The sequence below is a fragment of the Diorhabda carinulata genome, chromosome 1 (genome assembly GCF_026250575.1).
Source record: "Diorhabda carinulata isolate Delta chromosome 1, icDioCari1.1, whole genome shotgun sequence".
Taxonomy (NCBI): domain Eukaryota; kingdom Metazoa; phylum Arthropoda; class Insecta; order Coleoptera; family Chrysomelidae; genus Diorhabda; species Diorhabda carinulata.
Genome location: NC_079460.1, coordinates 5545829 through 5569082, shown reverse-complemented (window position 1 = coordinate 5569082; position 23254 = coordinate 5545829). Strand labels below are relative to the sequence as shown.

General features: G+C 32.2%; 3 protein-coding genes and 1 long non-coding RNA gene across 5 annotated transcripts; 2 read left to right on the top strand and 2 right to left on the bottom strand.

Annotated features, from left to right (window-relative positions):
* The first annotated feature begins 804 nt into the window (after window positions 1-804).
* Window positions 805-6375, top strand: LOC130892094 (26S proteasome non-ATPase regulatory subunit 2). The gene is made up of 8 exons (XM_057797332.1): window positions 805-1523; window positions 1584-1640; window positions 1694-1980; window positions 2079-2306; window positions 2391-2549; window positions 3785-5334; window positions 5781-5899; window positions 6103-6375. Exons 1-8 carry the CDS (start codon window positions 1461-1463, stop codon window positions 6283-6285), a joined length of 2646 nt encoding a protein of 881 aa, XP_057653315.1. The 5' UTR covers window positions 805-1460; the 3' UTR covers window positions 6286-6375.
* A 115-nt stretch (window positions 6376-6490) lies between these two features.
* Window positions 6491-12284, bottom strand: LOC130892139 (putative Dol-P-Glc:Glc(2)Man(9)GlcNAc(2)-PP-Dol alpha-1,2-glucosyltransferase). The gene is made up of 6 exons (XM_057797357.1): window positions 12177-12284; window positions 12009-12115; window positions 11790-11951; window positions 11574-11733; window positions 10201-10337; window positions 6491-8598 (listed from the first exon to the last, which is right to left on the bottom strand). The coding sequence occupies exons 1-6, from the start codon at window positions 12280-12282 to the stop codon at window positions 7852-7854; spliced, it is 1419 nt and encodes a 472-aa protein (XP_057653340.1). The 5' UTR covers window positions 12283-12284; the 3' UTR covers window positions 6491-7851.
* Window positions 12285-12334: 50 nt separating this feature from the next.
* LOC130897814 (uncharacterized) lies at window positions 12335-14200 on the top strand. Of its 2 annotated transcripts, none has more exons than XR_009059794.1 (4): window positions 12335-12491; window positions 12585-12800; window positions 12862-13419; window positions 13631-14200. It is a non-coding gene; the product is annotated as an uncharacterized LOC130897814 (long non-coding RNA). The 2 variants fall into 2 exon arrangements; XR_009059796.1 differs by having other exon boundaries at window positions 12560-12800.
* A 92-nt stretch (window positions 14201-14292) lies between these two features.
* On the bottom strand, window positions 14293-17566 carry LOC130897806 (translocon-associated protein subunit beta). The gene is made up of 3 exons (XM_057806722.1): window positions 17369-17566; window positions 16924-17302; window positions 14293-15556 (listed from the first exon to the last, which is right to left on the bottom strand). Exons 2-3 carry the CDS (start codon window positions 17299-17301, stop codon window positions 15353-15355), a joined length of 582 nt encoding a protein of 193 aa, XP_057662705.1. The 5' UTR covers window position 17302; window positions 17369-17566; the 3' UTR covers window positions 14293-15352.
* Window positions 17567-23254: the final 5688 nt, after the last annotated feature.

Below are 23254 nucleotides of genomic sequence, written 5' to 3'. Positions count from 1 at the left end.
AAATGTAGAGAGACGCAATTTCATATAAATGCAGAAGAAGAAATAATGAACCATACCAGTTGAAACGCTTTGGTATAGTATTTTGAAACTGAAAATGATGAATGGTAATTCATCATTTTTTTTAGTTTGTCTAGTTTTTAATGAATTTGAAAAAGTTTTACAATATTTGAAAATTTGAGTTCACAATAATAAATTGAAAATGTATTGCCTATGCCTACAACAGATTGCATTTGTTGCATACCACTTGGGAAGAATTTTTTTTATTTTTCCAACAATTTTCTTTTTCAAATTTAATATTATTTTATTATCTGAAATTTTCCCTATATTTTTGTCGAAGCTATTAAGTACTATCATGGTGAAATTTTTCAATAATATTGTTGGAGTTTTCAATGCACACTTATAATTGAAATAATAATTTTTATAGAATATAAGAAGCTCTTATCCACTGTTTATGTTATCATAAGCTTCTAAACTGACTTAACAGTTTGGTGGTGAATTGGTGGATGAATCCGTTTGTTCGGATGATGATTCTTCTTTAACAATTAATGAAGCGAGTGTTTCATTGTCATCTGGCGACAATATTTATTTTAAATGCAGCTCGAAATGCTTTCACTGCTATGTTTCTGTTATACCCTTCTCTTTGACGATAAATAGAAAATTGATTTTCAAGTGGATCTTGAATTAGTCTGCCTGTGAATAAATAATTTAAACCTTCATTTTTTTGATCACTTGCAAATTGTTTAACGGAGTTAATGGTGAGAAGAAAGCCATCAAAGCTATCAGGTCTGGTCAAATTTCCTTTTTTTCCAACTTTGAATACATTTTCCAATAAATAATATACTGAGCTTAAAGCTGCTAGCACTTCTGGATTCGTATCGCTCAGAACACGATTACAGGGTTTTGTTGAATGTAAACGTGTAGTATTCAGGGCATCGAATAAAATGTTGTACTTGAAATAAGTTCACCAGTTTCCAAAGATGTCATTATGGCAGAATAAATACTGTGACTCAACAATTGGGCAGCTTTTAACCTTTAACTCCGACCTGGTGGCCACAGAGTCAGGTAATTTAGTGTCTGTGAAATGAGCCCATCACGCTACCCTCGTTTCCAGACCTTTATGTAAAACCGTGCATCTGTATTATTTAAATATTGAGCCATTATTCGTATCCGACCAATAGTATTAACTCCAAAAAATAGACAGCGGCTACGGTGGCCTATCCGGTTCTCATTTTTGTTGAATAACTTTGCGCCGTCTACAATAATTGACAGATGGCGGACTTTTGACTTTGACAGATTAGAAACATGACCGAGCAGATTATGACTTTTACCACTTATAGTAGGCTTGTCGGCAATTGATGAATTTCAATTTTGTGCTTTACAAATCTGATTAGCTATTGATAGAAGTTGCTAGTTAATTTCGAATACGGTTTTTGTTAAATAGTCGATAACAATTTAAAAGAATGGGCGGAAAAAAGGTGGAAGCCAAGGGAAATTCCAGTGATGACAAAAATAAAAGTGATATGGTATGTGCACATTGAATTTTTCATATATCAACATTTTTATGAAACCTATATTATTTTTAGTCTGATGAAGATAAACAACTTCAGGAAGAATTGAATCTTTGTGTTGAAAAACTTCAGGTAATACCTTTTAAATATATTTACATACTTTACTAATTATAATTTAATGTTAGGAAAGTGATGAAAAACTCTACTTGGCCGCTTTACAAGCATTAGGAAATCATATTCGTGCCTCAACTACATCTATGACCTCAGTTCCCAAACCATTGAAATTCATGAAACCTCACTATGATACTATGAAACAAATCTATGAAAAAATTACTGATCCCGAAGTCAAGAAATTATGTGCAGATATAATTTCTGTATTAGCAATGACGATGGGAGATGGTAGAGAATGTTTGAAATACCGTCTTGTATCTGACTTAGATAAAATTGGAGAATGGGGACATGAATATGTTAGGTAAGGTTAAGTGGTATATTTGTAATTTGTTTATATGATAATCAATTACTAAATTATGTGTCATGAATTTGCTATGTCAGTCATTATTCATGTTTTAGGCACTTGGCAGGAGAAATTGCAGGTGAATGGGCAGAGACAGACTTCATAGTGAACACTGAAATCAGAGATAAACTAATTCTATTAACTAAACAGATAGTGCCCTATAATATGGCACATAATGCCGAGGCTGAAGCTTGTGATCTCTTGATGGAAATTGAAAGACTGGATTTACTAGAACAATATGTTGATGAAAATATTTATTCGAGAGTCTGCTTATACCTTACAAGGTAAGATATCAACTGTGCATCAGACTTGTATATATGTATTAGTTGACAAAAAATTCATAATATATACACTTGAATTTTTTTCAGTTGTGTTCCTTATGTAGCTGATCCAGAAAATACCACTCTACTTCAAACTGCTCTATTATTATTCAGAAAATTTAAACAATATCCACAAGCTCTTAGATTAGCTATGCAGTTAAATGACCATAATTTGATTGAAGAAATATTTGTATGCTGCCCAGATAGGTAAATTGATACTTCAATTAGTATATTTAATTAAACTACAAAAATAATCTACTAAACAAAATTAAAATTCACATGTGACAAATATCAATTGGGTGTGTTTAATCAAAATATTATAGACAATTACTATTTGAATGGATTCATCTGTAACTTGAAAACCTATTTTTGGTTTCATGATTTGATATCTATCTTAATGAACACTTACAGTCGATTGAAATTAATTATGATGGAAACTTACCAATATTATTTGCTGTTTTCTTCAAGTATGTGACTTGGTTCTGTAACTTGAAAATAAATCATAATATTTTATGGCTATTGTGTTGATTGGAGAATACTCCATAATACAAGTGGCACAATCTTCAATTTCTAAAGCTGGTTCCAAGGGATGGGAAGAAATCAAACAATATCAGGACAGGGCTTTAGACCTGATATTAATTTGAAGTGCCAAGATAAAGGTTTGTTATATGTACTTTGTTTCACTAAGCTTTTGTGGTGCTATCAATAAGAAAGAACCAATGGTACAATAAGGAGGTGACTTAAGTGTTCAATTTGAAGCCCAGAGTGTGCAACTAGACCTCCATTAACTCAACTGCAGTATGTTCGGGATCATTTGGAGTGGGTATGTGGGAATAATGTTCTCAGATGAGTTTAAATTGTAACTATTAGGCAATTATAAAGTATCCTATTATACAGAAGAGTAGATGAAAGGTTTGCATATAGCAGTACACAACAAAGGGATGCGAATTGTTCCAGATCAGTAATGGTATGGGGTGCCATTAATATTTAGGGCTATACTGTTGGCATATTAGGACCATAATTCATATCTTTTGCTCTTTTTGTAGGAGCAAATTTTCTGTTCTTGCACAACAGTGTGTAACAAGCAATGATGTGGCAAGAAAATAGCCCTCACTGAACTTTTGGCATTGTGAATATTTTCAGATATATAAAATAATTAAAAGTAAAAATAACATTTTAGAGATATCTTGCCGTAATCACTTCCTTATTAAGATTTATAAAGTAAAACAATGCAATATAATACAAGTATTTTTATACTTGGTGGAATGGTGACATGAAGTTAACAGACTAATGATGTATATGTTGATGAAATTTGTGTTATTTCATAATTCTCTGAATAAAAAAATTTTTATTTTACTTCTTGGGATATTTTAAAGTGAATTAAATTGGTTAGCTCTTAATAAAATTTGATATTTGAATATTGATATTTAATTTTTTTTCAGTGATGTTCAGAAACAGTTAGCATTCATGTTAGCAAGGCAACAAATTTATATAGAAATCCCTGAAAACACTCCAGAGTATGAAGATCTCATTGAAATAATGGCAAACTGTCATTTAAATAACCATTTTTTGAACCTTGCTCGTGAGTTGGATATTATGGACCCAAAAACTCCTGAAGATGTTTATAAGTCACATTTAGAAAATAGTCGACCACCATTTGGTGGAAGTCAAGTCGACTCTGCTAGACAAAATTTGGCCGCTAGTTTTGTGAATGGCTTCGTAAATGCCGCTTTTGGTCAAGATAAACTCTTAATGGAAGATGGAAATAAATGGCTGTACAAAAATAAAGAACATGGAATGCTAAGTGCTACAGCCTCACTTGGACTTGTCCTATTATGGGACGTAGATGGTGGTCTCACTCCTATAGACAAATACCTGTACTCTTCAGAAGATCACATAAAATCTGGAGCATTACTTGCCTGTGGTATTGTCAATTGTGGTGTGAGGAATGAATGTGACCCAGCTTTGGCTCTTTTGAGTGACTATGTTCTGCATAATACCAACATTATGAGAATAGGTGCAATCGTGGGTTTAGGTTTGGCTTATGTAGGTTCAAATAGAGAAGCAGTTATAAGTTTACTTACACCTGTTTTTTCTGATCCTAAGTCGAGTATGGAAGTTATTGGTATGTGTGCTCTTGCATGTGGTATGATAGCAGTAGGATCTGGCAATCCATTTGTTACATCTACCATTTTGCAATGTCTTATGGAAAAATCTGAGACTGAATTAAAAGATACATATTCCAGATTTTTGGCATTGGGTCTAGGTTTGTGCCATTTGGGTAGACAAGAAGGAATTGATACAATTGTTATGGCATTACAAGTAATACCCGATCCTTTTAGATTAATGGCTATAACAATGGTTGATATATGTGCTTTTGCTGGAACAGGAAATGTTCTTAAAGTTCAACATTTATTGCATATATGTTCAGAACATTATGATACTGCTGAAAGCACAGATAAAACTTCAAAAGATAAAGATAAAAAAGAAAGTGAGAAAGATATGTCTGCTAGGCAAGCTGTAGCCGTTTTAGGTATAGCTTTGATTAGTATGGGTGAAGATATTGGTAGTGAAATGGCCTTCCGTACTTTTGGGCATTTATTAAGATATTGTGAACCTGTAATACGACGTGCTGTTCCGTTAGCTCTTGGTTTAATATCAGTTTCCAATCCCAAACTAAGCATCCTTGATACCTTGAGTAAATTTTCACATGATAGTGATGCTGAAGTGGCTCACAATGCTATATTTGCCATGGGTTTAGTAGGAGCTGGAACTAACAATGCAAGATTGGCAGCTATGTTAAGACAGTTGGCACAATATCATGCGAAGGACCCTAATAACTTATTTATGGTTCGTATAGCTCAGGGTCTTACACATCTTGGTAAAGGAACTTTAACTCTTAGTCCTTACCATAGTGACAGGCAGTTGATGAGTCCAGTAGCTGTGGCAGGATTAATGGCAACTTTGATAGGATTTCTAGATGTCAAAAATAGTAAGTCTCCTAAGTTTTTCCATGTCTTGAATATGCTTGTAAATCTATTGTGTGTATTGCAACTCATTTTTTATTGATTTCATGTAAATTGATTGTCATATATTCATGAAATCCATATAAATTTCATAAATCTTCACACCAAATAAAGTTTTATCATTAGCTAATGTTTCCAAAATAGTTTTTACTAATATTGTACCTATATTTTATTGGCGAAATTGTTTGATTATTTCATATTAAAACTTTTCTCCTGTAAGACTCACAAAGTTTCTTCCATTTTTTAGTAAATTTCTCATTTTGTGAATAAAAGTTAACTGTTTATTATTTTGTAGATATAATACTTTTAACCTATTATACTCTTATAGTTGATATTATGATGATGAATACTTTGGAAAAAAACCTGTATGAAAAATCTGTTTTAATATCACAAACCAATGTTTTTATTTCAGTTATATTGGGACGATCACACTACTTATTGTACACTTTAGCAGCAGCAATGCAACCAAGAATGCTTGTAACATTTGATGAAGATTTAAATCCCCTACCAGTACCTGTTAGAGTTGGTTTGGTAAGTGTTATGAAATATCTTACAAATTTAATATATTTTGTAGGAACAACAAAAAAGTATCTAATCATGTTTGTGCTAAAGAACAGACAGTCAAATTTCCTTTTATTGCTATTATCCTTGTTTCTCTATAGGTGTGCATTTCTACAGACTTCTAATTATTGAATTAAATGTTTAGTATTCAACAATGTATTACATTTTTGTAGGCTGTAGATGTGGTTGGTCAAGCAGGTAAACCAAAAACAATTACAGGGTTCCAGACCCATACCACTCCAGTTCTTTTGGCATATGGAGAACGAGCTGAGCTTGCTACAGAGGAATATATTGCACTAACTCCAATTATGGAAGGTTTTGTAATATTAAGAAAAAATCCTGATTTCAATTCTTAAATTTATCTATGTTAAAATATATTTAAATAAGGATTTCATTTAAGTTGTAGTTACTAACTTTTTATAAATAAACTGATTTAAAACTGAAAATGCGCGATTTTGTGTTTCTTAGAATTTCCAAATTGGAATGTTATATATATTAGTATAAAGTGTTGAATTTTTATATGGACATCTCAACCATCTTGGAAAAATAAAAGAAAGGATAATGAATTCAAATTTTATTTGGTGACAGTTTAAAGTACAGTCATAACATTTAATTGTACAGTCTTTTCAGAAAATAGCTTTTATTGCTTCAAATTAGTAAACAATTTAGAAATAGGAAATCTTAGTCTCTTCCCTAATTTTTCTACAACATATAATCCAACATTTACAGAGAAATCACTGATATCTTCATTAGAAACGATAATTCGTTTTCTTTGGAATGTGCTTGAATATAATTAGGGAACGTCTTATCGAGCAACGCGTAAAATATTAAATTATTAACAAATATCACAAAACATAAAACAGAAAATCGATCATTTCTAAGGAGTACTTTATAAAAAATTGAAACAAAACATTATTTCCATACAAAAATATATCTGTCACTTATCCTGATTTCTGACACAACTCTTATTGTGCGGTGTGGTGAGAATCTATGATATTATTTTCAATTAATTAGATAGCGTTGGTTCAGGTCCACTAAATTACTTTAGTAGGTCAACTTTCATATCAACATTGCGATGAAACACAAAAAATTACTAAACGCAAACAAATTGATAACTACAAGAATACAAAATAGAAGAATGGTCTAGAGAGAATTTCAATAGCTGAAGACGAAGATTAATCAGAATCATGGCCATGTGGGTCTACCATGATTAACTCCAATAAAATAAACATTTGCTGTGCTCATGCATTAAAGTGTTTATAAAAATTTGGATCTCCATTTTCTAATTCAATCAATTGATTATAATTCGTTCATTTCTATTCAGGCTCGAACCCAAATTAAATTTTTGTTTGGCACATGGTTGTTGAATTTCCATAAATAAATTCAGTGAAAATTATGTGAATGAATCAGAAAAGCAATATAACCACTTATCACGATACAAATACTGTAACTAGTGGACAGACGTATGGCAACAATTTGTAGCACCTACCTTGGATACAATGTTGCATATACATATGACAGCCCCATTTGTAGTGCGCTTCAAAAGTATCTAGTTATCCAGACCCAACGCGAGACTTTAAATAAAAGCCTAATGGATTATATAAGTTGATAAGTGACTCTAGTTCCATTCAATTGAAATATTTTAAGACTTGAGTTTTAGGTTTAGAAGTTAAATAATAACCCTGATTAGCATAATTTTTCATCAAAGAATTATGTTTTTTTACACCAATTCAATAAAAAATACTCAACTATGATATATCAGAGCCACTCTCAACTGGAAGCAATCTATTAAAATGAAGCGTTAAAGCCCACAAAAAGTTTGTCGTTTATTTGGAGTTGTTGAATATCAGAGAGCATTATAAGTAACATATAAATAAAATATAAATTCTATCTCACTTAAAAATGACCTAACAATTGTGGGATTACCAAATTAATCTCTGTGGGTCTAAGTAATTAGCCCAAGCAATTTTTTTCGTGAAAAACAAATTCAAAGTAATGGCATTAATCAACAAATAAGTCACAAACTCTAAAATTAAATTGAAGACATTGTTCGCATTGCTTTTTAATCTCAGTCTGAATAATATGTAAGGTATGAAAAAATATCGAACTTCAATTAATTTTTGAGTAACCAGTACTGCAGTAACACATATTAAGTACAAAATTAAAAAACTCACATCATTGCCATCATAAATTAGCTTTATGATACAGTACCATGAAAATATGTACACGGGCACCATAGCGTATCTAAATATATCATATTTGCCATAAAAACGGTTCCAAATATAAAATATGTAGTGCCTGTTGTCAGCAAGCATGTAGGGATGAACCTGTGTATTTACCAAAACAATAACACACGAGAGTATTATTAATATGAAAATACATTTTTTGTGCTTCCTGGTAAATGTCAAAAAACTTAGCACCTCCCCCACAAAGTGTGGCCAAGCAAAAATTAGCGAAAACAGTGAGAAGTAGAAAAGTTGAGGAATGTGTATAGTAGCTTGATGTGCAGTTCTATCTCCTAAAACTATTCCTCCATTCATCTTCAAGAATATCAGAAAAGCCACTACTACTGCGGTATATGACATTGTATGGAACCAAAAGTATAAATTTGTACTTGCCAGAATCTTCATTGGATATCTGATCAACTCGGAAATTAGTTGTCGAATGTGCTGCAATAAAAAAAACTAGTTCGTGAAATTATTTTTTAAATAAGTGTTTGTTTTACATTTTCTACATCTGGAAAGTTATTCCAAATATTGATAAACCCTTAAATCATCATATTATTTATATTTTCACCGGAAACCATAAAACCCATACAATAGGAACCCTTAGGTCAAATCGCAGAAGAAATCCTAAAGAAATTACCACTAAAAGACTTATGTAAGTAAGATAAGCGAGGGGAATTGATGAGTACCACAAAATTTCATCCAGAAATGATTCAGATGACTAATTCTTATAACCAAACTAAATTTAAACCAAAAGAAGTCTCTGAATACAACCTAAATATAACAAGGGCCAACAGAAGTGATCAGCTGATGTCTTTCCACGAAAATCGATTCGCTGGTACAAGAAAGTGATATTTCATCTGATATGTTACTGTTGTCAACAGTTTCCTTCTTTAACACGAAATTACTCAATCAAAAATGAGCCTCCCTAGTTTTCTAGAGGCTATCATAAAGGGGGTCTACTTAAAGAAGGGCAGTGATAGATAATCCTAGAGAATGCTCAAAAACATTCCTTATGGAACTTCAACCAGCTTTACAACATGTTTTGAAAAAAATTCCCTTGTTTGAAAGTTACAACAGGAAAAGTTACTTTCAGAGATGTCGCCAATGCTTAAGAAAAGGAAAATATGGTCAAACATCATGGACGCATGCAAAAATAAGTCACAGTTATGCGTTGAAACTTGTTCTGCAAATTTTCACTTTTTCCATTCTGTACGAGTTGACGTTTTATTTTTGCATTAAATGTTCTTCAAGGTTTTCCAAAGAAAATGTACCTTGTTTATTTACATAATAATTTTATAATACAGTTTATAAAGATGTCCAAAATTGCTCTTCAAGATGCTGTACTTATTTTCACAAAAAAAAAACTATTTAAAAAAAAATAGGCGATGTTTTGAGTAGATTCAAAATCATCGGAGTGTCCGCGAATATGTTAAAGTAAGCTATGTTATCTAATTAACAAATTATTCTCAACTTAAGTAGTAGTTTCTTGTATTTGCATATTAGTTTTGAGCTAAATTTAGTACTGAATACTAAACTGCATTTTACTGACATAGGTGTGCTGTTTATAACAATTAGTGGGCAGATGATGTCCTGTGGTGAATATTTTTTTGAGAATTTGTCAGTATTAATTTTCCTATTATATAATTTATGATTTTTTATTAATACCGAAAAAGTCTCGTTTCACAATCTTTCATGTACTGCTTCTCCCATTTTCTTGAATATATTGTTGATTCGGTATACAACAAACATTATTCTCTTCAAACTTGCCCAGAAGCCTTCAGTTATGGATCTGTTACCAGGAATGTTTTGAAAATTACATAGCTTTTTCTTTGTTTCAGTAACAATTTAAATATGGTATGTTATAAATATGATAAAAAAATCAAATAGTTTACCAAGCAGGAACTAACAGAAAACTATACAATGAAAAGAGAAGCTAGGCTTTTATAATCCATACATGATATACATGTTATTAATTTTTACATTTTTAGTCTAAAAATGTTGATACTAGTGAGACAGACAGATATGCTTTAGTATATGACTTACCTGAGCTGGGAGTCCTTTTTTAATATTTGGGACATGGTCTTTCATAGCAATTAAATATAGTTCAGTCATCACATATTTTCCTGCTAAAAACACAACCCATATGATATTTGTTTGACGGCAAAAAACGGAGCAATAACCTGAAATTAAAATGTATTATTATTAAATATATCACATAGAAATTAGGGTTCAAATTTTTTCTCATTAATAAGCAAACAGAGGTACAGTTCCATACCTTCCCTTCAGACACAACAGACTGTGAATTACATATTTCAGCTTCTTTAATGAATAGTGAATGCCTAACCAGACATAATCCAGATGTGATCTGAAGGCCCCTTTTCAATTGAACAAAGAGACAAATACACATAATAAAATACAGATTAGACTTTCTGTGTTCATTTGGACATGCTAGTGTACTCCGTCCACTAAAATGCGCGAATCACTTCCAAGAGATTTGGTATTCCCACATGCTAGTTTACTGGTATGTTTTATCATGCGAGTTCAGATGAGGTTCTTTGAGTAGCCTTTTCTAGATCAATTGTAGAAATCAATGAAAGGTTTAATTGATATATTGGAGTATTGGAGGGTATGATATTACCTTCAAATAAGAGTAGATAAATTTGTTGAGTTACTTTTGAAAGTATCAAATGATATTCAGTGACAAGATACCCACATGAGAAATGCAATTTTTACTAGAATAAAACTAGCAAGTTACATTATGTTTTTATAATCATCACATTTTACATTCCACAAACATTCCTCACTCATGTAGAGTTCACTAAAATGGATAGTTTCCTTTTCATTCCACTTGTGTTATTGTCTGCTAATTTTTATGTCTATTTTAACATGACTCACGAAACAAATAGAAGAAAAGTGCTAGTATATGTTCACACAAAGTAAAGTAGGCCAATGTACTAGAACTAATGATTAATAATTTGAATACAAGTGGCTTGCTAATAAAGTATTTGGCCGCGAGCACTGCCATGCCCAAATGAGCCTCTAATATTATCTTAGTATTTTGAAATATAAATTTGTTTCTTCTATTTTCTTTTTGCCAATTTAAAAACATGGGTGCTAGTTTTCATATTTTTTAAAAAATTTTGAAATATATACAATGAATATATCCTGAGTGCAACATTGTAAGTACATTTTTTAGTAATTTGTGGTCTAGTATGTTTAATTGGAGAAATATTAAGTAGATTTTATTTCAAGCTGAAACAATGAAAAGTATTTTCATTGCCATTAGTTAAATCCCAGAACTCCTCTATAACTTTGCAAGTATAAAAGTATAATGAGTAATCAATTTTGACTCCTAACAAATATAAATTAAGATTAAAAAAAAAAACGTAAATACACAAATATATTATTCTACTTACCAAAAAGTGATGCTATATAATGATGCTCTTTTTCACTTGCAACAAGCATTAATAGTATCATTGTTAGAGATATAACATCAGTGTAGTAAAAGTGGCTGAAAAAATACAGTGGTGGAAGTAATGCCAATGTGATAGATGACAAAATATTACCCCATTCATTCTGAAAGCGAATTAGAATATAAGTAAACATGAAAAAATAACAATAATCGAAGTTACCTTTTCATACTTTGCAAATAGGATATAAAATAATAATACATTAACGATGGAGAAAGCCAAAGACAAAAATCTCAACCAATAAGTTCCACATAGTTTAAGAGGACCCAAGATGATTGCGGTTATTAAGTAGAGGCCTGGTAAGGTGGTTACTTTTGGGTCCCACTAAAAATATAGAACAAATTACTTAGTTGTCAGCATTTAAATACCATATTAACTTACCACAAAAAAATTATATTTACAATAGGATTTTCCAAGGGGTAGGTGAAATATTTCATCAACAATCATTTTTGAGGTTAAAAATATGTTATTGAAAATAATAAGAGACACTGCAAAGAAAGTGATTATACATAATACAAAGCATATGTTAGACATTTTCAAATTATCTACCGGCATGTTGCATTTGATTTATCGTTACATTACAAATTAAACTTATGTTAGAAAGCGGGAGCCAAATAAACAAAAACGACAAATGACAATCTGATATTTGAGACATAGGTAACTAAATAGACAGCCTAAGTCTGACGTCACAGAGACGGGCGGAGCTTATACCGACTCCAAATAATTTTGTTGATAATGGTAAATGCCCATAAGCAATTTTTCATTTAGTGTTTTCGTGGTTTATGTGATAAAATAAAACTTTTCAGTTGAATACATTGTTGAATGAACGTACTATTTAAGAGGTTTTTTTTAGTTTTTCACTAGGTGAGTTAATAAAACATATTAATTTTGCTTTAAAACTTGTTGAGGTTATGTCCATTTTATTTTTGCAGGACCTTTTTGTTTGCTTTTTTTCAGATCCTTTTGTTGTTAAGAAAATAAAGGTTTTTAAACATGTCCTAAAGCTTTCCAGCATCGGTGCTTTTATAGATGACACAACAAAATTATAAAAAGGGGTGAAAACGCCTTAAGAGTCCAGTCATGTAAAGAAAATGGACTTTGACTCTGATTTGCAGATAATCAGAGGAGAAGTATTTGCTAGTATGAAAGACAAAAGCTACAAGATATCTATAGGTAGGTATATATGCCTTTGTTAATGTAATATGGAATTAATCCGGTTATAATTTTATTGTAGTGTTGGAAAATAATGGTGACATTAAAGAAGCCACCTGCACTTGTCCCAGGGGTATAAAATGTCATCACATTGCGGCGTTGGCACTTTTTGGGCATTACAATATATCTGTAACAGATAAAGCATGTGCATGGAAGACACTACCTAAACCGAAGGTTGGGCCAGTGAAATCTGCAGAAGAGCTTTACTCTCCAAAGCCTTATACACCTCTTGAAGGTGGGTACCAGAAGCATCAATCAACAGATTGAAGGAAAGGCTACACAGCTTTGGAGATACTGTTGGTTTTACCTGGCTATTGAACAAGGAATCAATAAATTTGCTGGAAAATGGATTTCTGGTAATTGAAGAAATAATTTCTTCCAAGGACTTTTTGTAGGCCACAGATAAAGTGAATGTGTTCAAAGAAAAGTGTGTTGTTGATGATCAGCTAATAAAAGAAAACTCTGTCATAACTACTGGCCAGGTGTCAAATGAAAAATGGTACCTTGCAAGATATTTTAGATATTAACTGCTAGCAACTTTTGTGCTATTATTGCAGCATGGAGGAGAAACAGATTCCTAGTGAGTTTGTTCAACACACTCTTAGATGAATAATAAATAATAAATTTATTAGATAGTTCAGTCATAGATGTTGTCAATAATTTGCTTATTGAGCCTCTAAGATTGATTTTTCAAAAAGTAGTCTTTTCAAAAATGGTATTTTATGTAAGCATTTCCTTACTTTAGTTTAATTTGACATACATTTTTTATAATCAATTCATTATTTTTCCAGGTGAATACAATTTGGATGGTATCAAAGCAATCTAGTGGGGTAGAACTCATGAAAAAGATGCTCTAGATCATTTGAAGCAGATTTATAATGTTATAGTAGTATAAGATGTTCGGTCAACTGGAGTATGGCTTACAAATTCAGGACTTCTGGTGCTAGCCCTGTTGGAATAATTGATGAAGAAGAAGCCATTGTAGAAGTGAAGGGCCCATATTCTTTCAGAAATGATAAGTTGTCAGAAAAATTGAGGAATTTTAATAAATATATAGTTTTTTATGACGATGATTGTAGACGATTCATGGAAAGAAAACATTTCACTCTTGGAAAATGTCTATATAGAACAATACTTATAAGTTGTTAGACAATTAAATAAAAATTTTTGTTGTTTTTCAATGTGATTCTAGGTTATTCTACAGTGTTAGTAGATATAGTATACAGTTGGAAAAATCTTTACTATTTATTTTAGACTGAAAAGCCACTCTACAAATTTTTGTTTGCTGAGGATATCAGGAAATTATGTTTTTTAGTATAAATGTACAATGCTATTTTGTCAATAAAGATTTTTGAAACAAACTTTAGCTATTTTAAATTGCTGTATTGAATGTACTATAGTTGAGTGATTTTTTTTCTGTACAAAAAACTTGTAAAATAAACTAAAACACTGCTTGTGGCTTAATAATTTATTTGCAGATTGTAAAGACTGTAGACTACTGACAAGAAATCAAATAGTATTTGTTTACTTTATGAAAATTGTGGTTGGATTTACAGGCTTTTATTAAACAGTATTATTATTACTTTTAACAATAATTGTATTAGATCATGTCTATGTACTTTTGCTCAACTCTGTACGGTTAACCAATTCAGTCCACATTAAACGGCATTAATAGTGGTAGGGAAGAAAAAAAAGTTAAATTAATTGTGAAAACAAAAAATTATTTCGAACATCAAAATTTAAACTTTGAACACCCCGTATCTCCGAAACTAGCAATATTTGCATAAGGCAAGTTGAGCAGAAACATCATATTTTGAGGTCTAGAATCTACAGTTCAGAGATTGGACTTTCTTAATGAATGACCCTGTATATTAATTATTACTTTGAAAATGCTCTCAAGGAAGGAGCGAAACGTTAAGTTATACATGACAAGAAAATGTGATATTTCATTGAAGTTTGATTATTTCATCCAAACAACCTACGAGCCCAAGAAATTAGAGAGAGAAAAAAAATTTATACTCAATTGGTTGAAGAAATCTAATATATATATATATATATATATATATATATATATATATATATATATATATATATATATATATATATATTTGTCGCATGAATTTAGAAACACCCTGTATATACTACACCAGAATCATGTCACATTAATCTTAAGAACTGATTTTGTCTAGAAATAAGAGTAATTATTTATGTATGTACGACATAATTGATTCATGCTGTCATAAATTTTGTTATTCATACCAAAGTTGCTAAAAAATTAGAACTGCAGCAAAACTACATACAGTTTAGTCCATATAATAGACATATATAGTATACACGAAACCGATACTTTGTACATATAAAGTAAAAAATTAAAATATTAACAAAATAATTTAATATAGCTTCATTGTACATAGAATTGATTCATATAAAACATGAAATCACAAAGCAAATTTTACAATGACTACAATGATTGATAAAAAATGAAATATTGAAAAACTAGGAGATATTTCCCTTTAAAGCGTTTTTTTGGTTGGTTTAGCCAATTTTTCGTATTTGCTTTTACTGCTGTACCACAAAACAAGAGGGATGATCAAAGATGGTGTTGTCATAAATGCAAATGCCAGCCAGTCCCAGTAGTGTGATGAAAATTTTTTATCATAGTCTCTGAATGCAATGATGCCACCTTCACCCGGTTCACTGCTCAATGATACTTGAAGCTGAAACAAAAAAATTAAATTAATAATAATAGTAAAATGTGAATGGCCATTTACTGGTCTACTTATATTAAGAGGTTGATCTGAAAAACATTTTTTGGTGCTAAAATTTATTAAAGCTAACAGATGAAATTATTAATATTAATTATTTTTTCCAGTTTACTGAAATATGCTTAGGTTTAAATTTATGAATTTATATTTATTATTTTAAAATTTTTCTGGAAAAAAATCCTACAATGAATTAGCTTTTAAGAAACCTGAATGCGACTGTACCATGAAAAAATTAGCTTTTTAGTGGTATATAATACAAAAAATATTTATCTGGACAACCCCAACTTTTTATTTTATTTTATCAATGCAGCAAATATTCAAAATTTGTAGAAAATTCCCCCAAAACAGCATAAATTATTGGTAAAATATAGTTACATTTAGTATGGGATATTGCATTTGCAATATCCCCATGAGAAATCTAAATGGTTTATTTGAGGCTCTTCCAACCCATCTACTTGGAAACACTTTTACTTATTAGTCAATTGAATTGGGATCCATTTGATTTGAATAAAATCTTTTTAGTAGAAACCAGTTCATCTGGAAGCATAGTTAGGAATATTTGCAAAGTTACATTTTTATAGAAGAAAAATGATCCAAGCTTAACCTCAGCCTATCTTCTACTTTAGTCTAAATTCCATCATAATTATTCAGGCATTCCAAAATACTTTGTTAATTTTGATAATAAACCTTTCATCAACAAACTATTATAAATAACTTTTATAAATGGAAATTAGTAAGTTCCAAATAGTACCAACTTTGTACAGGGTAATTAGATATTTATTTTAGAAGTTGTATTTTAAGAAGATATTGTAGTGTATATGGAAATATGTTGAGGGGAATTAAATTTTGTAAATATTGATGACCTGTTCTAAATACATTGAATTGAATGTATTCTTATATTTATATGAATGAATCATTATGATAGATACAAAATTTATAAAAATATTACCCATTAACAACATATTCGTACAAATACTTTTATTATTGCTAATTCCATACAGTGTCAACTCAAAAATGGCATAGTTGTTTTGAAAATTGTATTTATAGCAATAGAGTATGTATAACCATTGGATGTAGTCATTTTACAAAAATTAATATGGCATTGACAAACTTATTACAAGCATATTAAAATACATCAATACCAGCACCACTACCAGTAATTATCACAAAAGTTACCATTTATTCACAGTATTATTCCCTATCTAGAGTAGAGTGACTACTGAAATTAATTACTACTTAAGTTACACTCCTACATATCGATATTAAAATATATTTCCTATATATTACCTTATGTAATAGGAAGAATAATTTGAGCCTACCTTTCCTGTTGTGTCATCTGCAAACTTATAAGTAGCCTCAGCACTTGTGAAATTAAAGTAGCCATACCGCAGAGGTCTAACAATAACAACATGTGTAACATTAGACTGAGGTGAAATTCTTTCAAATTTTGCCTTTAGATGTCCTCCAACAACTTCAAATGCTTCAGGAGGAAAACCATTGTCAATAAGTTGTACATCAACAGCTGCTGAAGTTCCAACATTGAATAAAGTATATTTAACTTCAATATCCTTACTTTCAACTAAATACTTATTCAATATTTGTTTAAAAACTAGTACACGTGGTCCCATATTTTCTTCTGGTTCGGTATAAGCAAACGAAAATAGAAGAAAAACTAATAAAATTGATCCCCGGTCCATACTAGAAAAAAAATATAGCTACTATAAAATGTACTCGGACATAAATTACGTAGTTTGTAATATGTACCTTTGATATATCACAAGAATAATTAATATAATATCACTATATGTTAGTCTCAGTAGAATTACACCTACTACCTGTTTAAACTGAACTAAGCAGAAAGTCTCAACACTGTACGTTTCTTATTCGTCATGCCACGAAATCGCCACGTCTCGGAAACGTCAAACGGTTTAACCAATGAAGTTGACACCACAAACTTCAGACAGTTATGAGTTATTTCTATACTATAAATCTCATATTCTTTCTTTGTAAATATTTTTATTTATGTAATCTGTATAAATTTCCATTTGTTGAGTTGGAATAATTCAGCTAATTTAGACCACAGAATTGAGTATAAGTTCTATGATTTTGATAGTTAAAGTGAAGTATCTCGGTTTACAACATAAAAATTATGGAGGCAAAAAATTATAATCCTAACAGAAAAAAATAAATAGATTGTAATGAAAAAATACTTTATGGCTTTATTTTCATTTTTACCGCTTGAATTGTTTTATTTGCATTACTAGGAATACATTGAAAAAATCAGAATTTCTTAGGATATACCGAAAGGGATAGTTCTATGAGTAAAGTAGAAGAGCTCGACCCGTTTCGTATTCCATTATTCCGTATTCAATTTCCAGTACATTTTTAGCGTCTGCTAAATCAAAATATAAATATATCATAGCATATTTTATTCTATCAAATTTTTATTATTCGTAGCAAAACTGCAAAAGTGGTAACAATTATATAAATACTTGTTGATTTACGTGTGAATCTATAGATTTACAGATGATTACAAAATAGATATGTTCTAACTAATCTGATAGTATCAAATAAAGTACAGCAATTAAGTTATACTTACTTTGATGATGATCTTTCTGGTTTAAGAGATGGACATTCTGCGATTATGTGTTTTATATACAATTTGCAATTGCAGTTGCTACATTTTGGTTCAGGTATTCGCATCAAATAAGTAGCTATGGGTCAGTCGTGTATGGCCTAGACGCAGACGTGCGATTTTTCGGTAGTAGTGACCATGGTTTTACTGAGTCTTTCACTTCACGAAGTTTATGTGTGGACGTTAACCATTTGTTATCCAATTCATTAAGCACTTTACGCTTTAGGATTGTTTTAAAATCGGCAGTAATTAATATGTTCGCGCACTCCGCATTATCACTATTTACAGCTTCCTTAGCGGCCAGGTTTGCCTCTTCGTTTTCTTTTATTCCAGTGTGTGAGGGGATCCAACGAAATGCTATATTTTTGTTGTTGTCTTGTGTATATTGCAGTTGTTGCTTAATTTTGATTGTTAAAGGATTTGTGGTGTGAATTTTTTGAAGACTTTGGATAGAGCTAAGGGATTCTGTGAGTATGAGATGATTACGTTCGTTTGATGTGTGTAGCTCGATATATTGCGTATAATTCAGCAGTGAAAGTGGATGGGGCTGGAGGAGCTTTTAGCGTATATTTGGAGGTTGGTGTACCCTAATGATTGCGATACCCGTACTGTCCTGAGATATCGATGCGTCTGTGTATATGTGTACAAAGTTTTTGTACTCATTCGATGGGAAGGCATTCAGGAAGAAAGAAATTTGAATCGAATTCTAGTATAGAAAGGTTTTGGGGTTCTGGGTTTATTTGAAAAAAGATTTGGAAATTTCTTGGAGAAGCGGTTTTGAAGGGTTGGATTGGATTTTAGTTTGGCTGCATATGTAAGGCTCAAATACATTCTTCTGTCTCCCAAGGATGGTTCCCCCGAAACGCAGTAGGGCTGAATTGTGAAAGCTGTCGAGTTTTTTCAGAAGCGATTTGTTTGCTGTTCAATATACAATTGATCCATAATCTAATTTTGTTCGAATAAGTGTTCGGTACAATGTTAGTAATGTTTGTCGATCTGCACCCAATTCTTTCTCTAGCATTTTTATATTATGGTGCTTGTAAAGTCCTGATATTTTCCTCACTCTTTCCCATACCTCCGTCATGGGTGTTTCAAAATTTATTAAAGAGACATATTCTATCCAGGATTTGCGCTTAGCATTTTTGATTGTACGTCTAGTTTTAAAGCTTTTTTGTTGTTCTTAACTGCTGATTGCGTCATTACAGGCGCGTAGTTCTTCCGATTGATATGTTTGCTGTTCGCTAAAAGATACTAATAAGGTTTTCTAAAGCTTCGTCTATATCTGTTGGAATTATGTAAGATGTCAAACTATTTGAAATAATTGCTTTGAAAAGAGCCCAGTCTGCTTTTTTTAAGTCCCATTTTGGATATAAGTAGTGATTGTGATTGGTTTTCTATTGTTATAAATAACGTTTGAATAGTGGTCACTGTTGTAGGTATAGTCCAGCCGATCCCAGGAAAGAGCCGAAGTCAAAGTTAAGTCACAGATAGTGAGGTCAATCCATGAACCCTGTCCTGATTGTATGTTAAATCTAGTTGGTTTCCCGTCATTTAAGATGGAGAGATTTGCGTCATCAAGAATATCTCCTAGTATATTATTGGTTCAGTTAGTTAATATTTGTTTGAGATGATTCACTTTTTGTTTCTGAGAGGTCTGTTTCTGGTATGTTTATTTGTAGGTGAGAAAACAGTTTCTTCTTGAGTTTAGTGCATCTGCTTTTGATAGATCTGTGCTCAAAGAAAGGGTAAATTTTTGTTAGCATGTCTATTAATGCAGTAAAATCATTTGTGTAGTTCTTTATAATACTTATTGGTTCAGATGAACCGTAGACATTTTCAAAGAGGTCAGATATCTGATTGTGGAGGAGGGTTCTGTTCTGAAATGACTTTTCTAATTGGTTCCATGAGAATTTCTTTTTCTGGTTTATTTTTAGGCTTTTTACTTGGCCTATTTGGTTTGGGGAAACAAGGTTTCTTAGGGTTCTCTGGTTTAATTCCTTCTGTTTGAGGGGGAGGCGTAATTATTTGCTCGTAGTTGCGTTTTGTGCTGTTTTGCGGAATTTCTTTTATATTTATAGGGGATACATTCTGGGAATGAGGTGTTATAGGGGTTTCTGATGGGATCTCGGTGTGTGCTTGGGGAGTATTGACTCCGGTATTTTTGGGCTGCCGGGAAGGTTGGGTGGGGTTTTGTGGTAGTTCAGTTATTTGGGGTTCGTCATACGTTTGTAATTGGGAGTTCTTACAGTTTGTAGATAAATTCTGTAGCTGGTGTTCTCGTGTGTGATCATTAGACAATCGGGTATTTGGATTGTGGATGGTGAAATAAAGATTTGTCTTCTGAAGCTGTAGATGTGGTTATATTCCGGAATTATGGAGGTAATTTTGAGGAAAGACATTGGTGAGAGTGTATTGTGACCTATTTTGTTGAGTTCATCGATTAGATCTGAGTGTGATATGGTGGGGCATACATTTGAGAGTATTAATCTTTCGGAAGGTGTTATAAGCTTTCGGACTTGGATCGGAGTGTTGTTGATAATGATCAGTCCTTTATGAAAGGTCATGAAGCGTTCTACAGTATCTTCATTTGCGAGGTACATGCAAATTCTATTGTTTGACAATCTCGATGTGAATAGTATATTTTTTGGACCGATTAGTTCTCCAAGTGATATCAGGTAATCTTGAATTTTCAGGTTATCAACAGCTGGAAAAACAATTGCTTGATGTTTTGTAGGAAATTGTGGTTAACTAAGTGCAGATGAGTATGTTTTTGTAGGGTTTGTATTCTGAGAGCTTCTGTAGTCAGAAGTCTCAACATTTGTATTTGACATAATTAATTTTAGAAATATTTCCGCTTTGATTCGAGAGTACGGACCTGTTTTGGCACAGGCCACTTCATATTAAGTTGATAAGAGCTGTTTTTTATGCGAATTCTTTTTCCAAACCGGTGTAACAGTTGATAACTGTTCAATACCAATTAATAAACATCTAGAATCTATTATACAAATATATTAATATCATGGAAGAATTAACGCATAAAAAAATACGCACAAAAGTTCTTGTAAATCATGTTTTAAATTTGAAATGAAATTTCCACCGAATATTCCGGCATCCATGATCAAAAACTGGTTCTGGGCTAGGATCCGTAATCAGCTGATAGGTGATTTATCTGACCTAGGATCATAGTTTCCAAAAAACCTTAATAAAATGCTGGGATTTAACGGCTTTTCGCTGAATTTTTCGCAAGTAGTCAGGCTCAGTTCACTTTCATTCGGAAACTGATGTTACTACGGAGGCTAGAGGTAAGTAGAACTTTTTCTTATGAGGCTTAACTCTCCAATGTCTCTGAAAGCGGAACATATTCTCCTTCAATAACTTTCCAAAGCAATTTGAGAACGATCTAAATTTAAAATTAATACTTTATAAGAATAAAACACGAATTTTTATCATATTAGGGGCAAGGGGGAAACACAACTATGCTAGACGCACAGATCTCAAAAAAGACAATTTGAAACGTGGGTTTGAAGTTTCGCCAACCCATGTACTCGATTGGGTGCTCAAATTGTGTAATTGCGTGTTTCTCAAAGTGGCCCAGGGGGACAGCCACGGAGCCATTCGACGAGCATCTACGTTGGGCGTGACAGAAATGGGGGTCCACAATCGTAAGCGGAGGTCCCTGAAAATTTATTTTCTTTCTATATTGAAGAACTAAAATGTTTTCTTGACTTCTCCTCCTTCTCCTATCAATATAGGCAGATAATATTTTAACAAACTCAGCGACTGTTATTTGTAAAAACTTGCATATTCCATATTCATTACAACGCGTTGAGACTTGCCGTTACCGCGCCGGCCGCCGTCTTATCCGCAACGCTTGTACAGATGGTCAAATTAATACGAATGTGGCGTATGTGTATTTTAAGTAAGTACCGTTTTGCGATTCCGCCGCCGCAACCCCAAGGTCTACGCACTGACGCCATTAAAGTCAGATTCTTCATTGTGTACGTTGTTTACTGAGTGTTTAAGATGCCTCCGACAATCGTGAGTCCCGCCGATTGTGAAGTACGGGCTGTTATACGATTTCTTAGTGCTAAAGGCGTAAAACCGATCGATATTCATCGTGAGATCTGTGAAGTTTACGGACAAAATATTATGAGTGATGGAATGGTAAGGAAATGGGTGAGAGCATTTAAAGATGGCCGCACAAATGTGCATGATGAAGAACGGAGTAGGCGTCCTTCGGTCGTTAATGGAGATTTGGTGCAGAAAGTGGACGAAAATGTGAGAAAAAACAGACGCTTTACAGTTTCATCATTGTGCGACTACGTTCCTCAATATTCTCGTAGTGTTTTGTATCGCATTGTGACCGAGAACTTGAAGTTTGGGTGCCAAAAATGTTGACGGATTTGCAAAAAACCCAACGTTTCTTTCCTATTTATCCTAACCTAACCTAACCTAACCCAACGACTTTCCTTGAGCGGTGCCACAATGAAGGTGAAGATTTTTTAAACCAAATTGTTACTGGTTACGAAACATGAGTGGCCTACGTCACACGAGAATCGAAATAACAATCCATGGAATGGCGACATTCATCATCACCCAAATCACCCTAATCGGACCAAAGATCTCATCAAATCTTTTCAATGGGAAACTCTAGATCATCCTCCCCCAGCGATTACCATTTGTTCCTGCACTTGAAGAAACATCTGGGCGGTCAGCGTCTTCAAGACGATAACGAAGTCAAAACAGTTGTGATACAGAGGTTAACAAGTCAGGCGGCAGAATTTTATGAGGAGGGTATTCAAAACCTGGTGCCACGTTATGACAAGTGCCTCAATATTCACGGAAATTATGTAGAAAAGTAGATTAAGGTACAGGCTTTCATGTAAAAATAAAATTATTGCGATATCTTTGCAATTCTTTTTTTAATTCCAAAACGTAAAAATAGACAGACAAAAATTCAAGCCTGTTATGAATTATATCTCTGAGGTTTTAAAATCCGATTTAATCCAGCATCC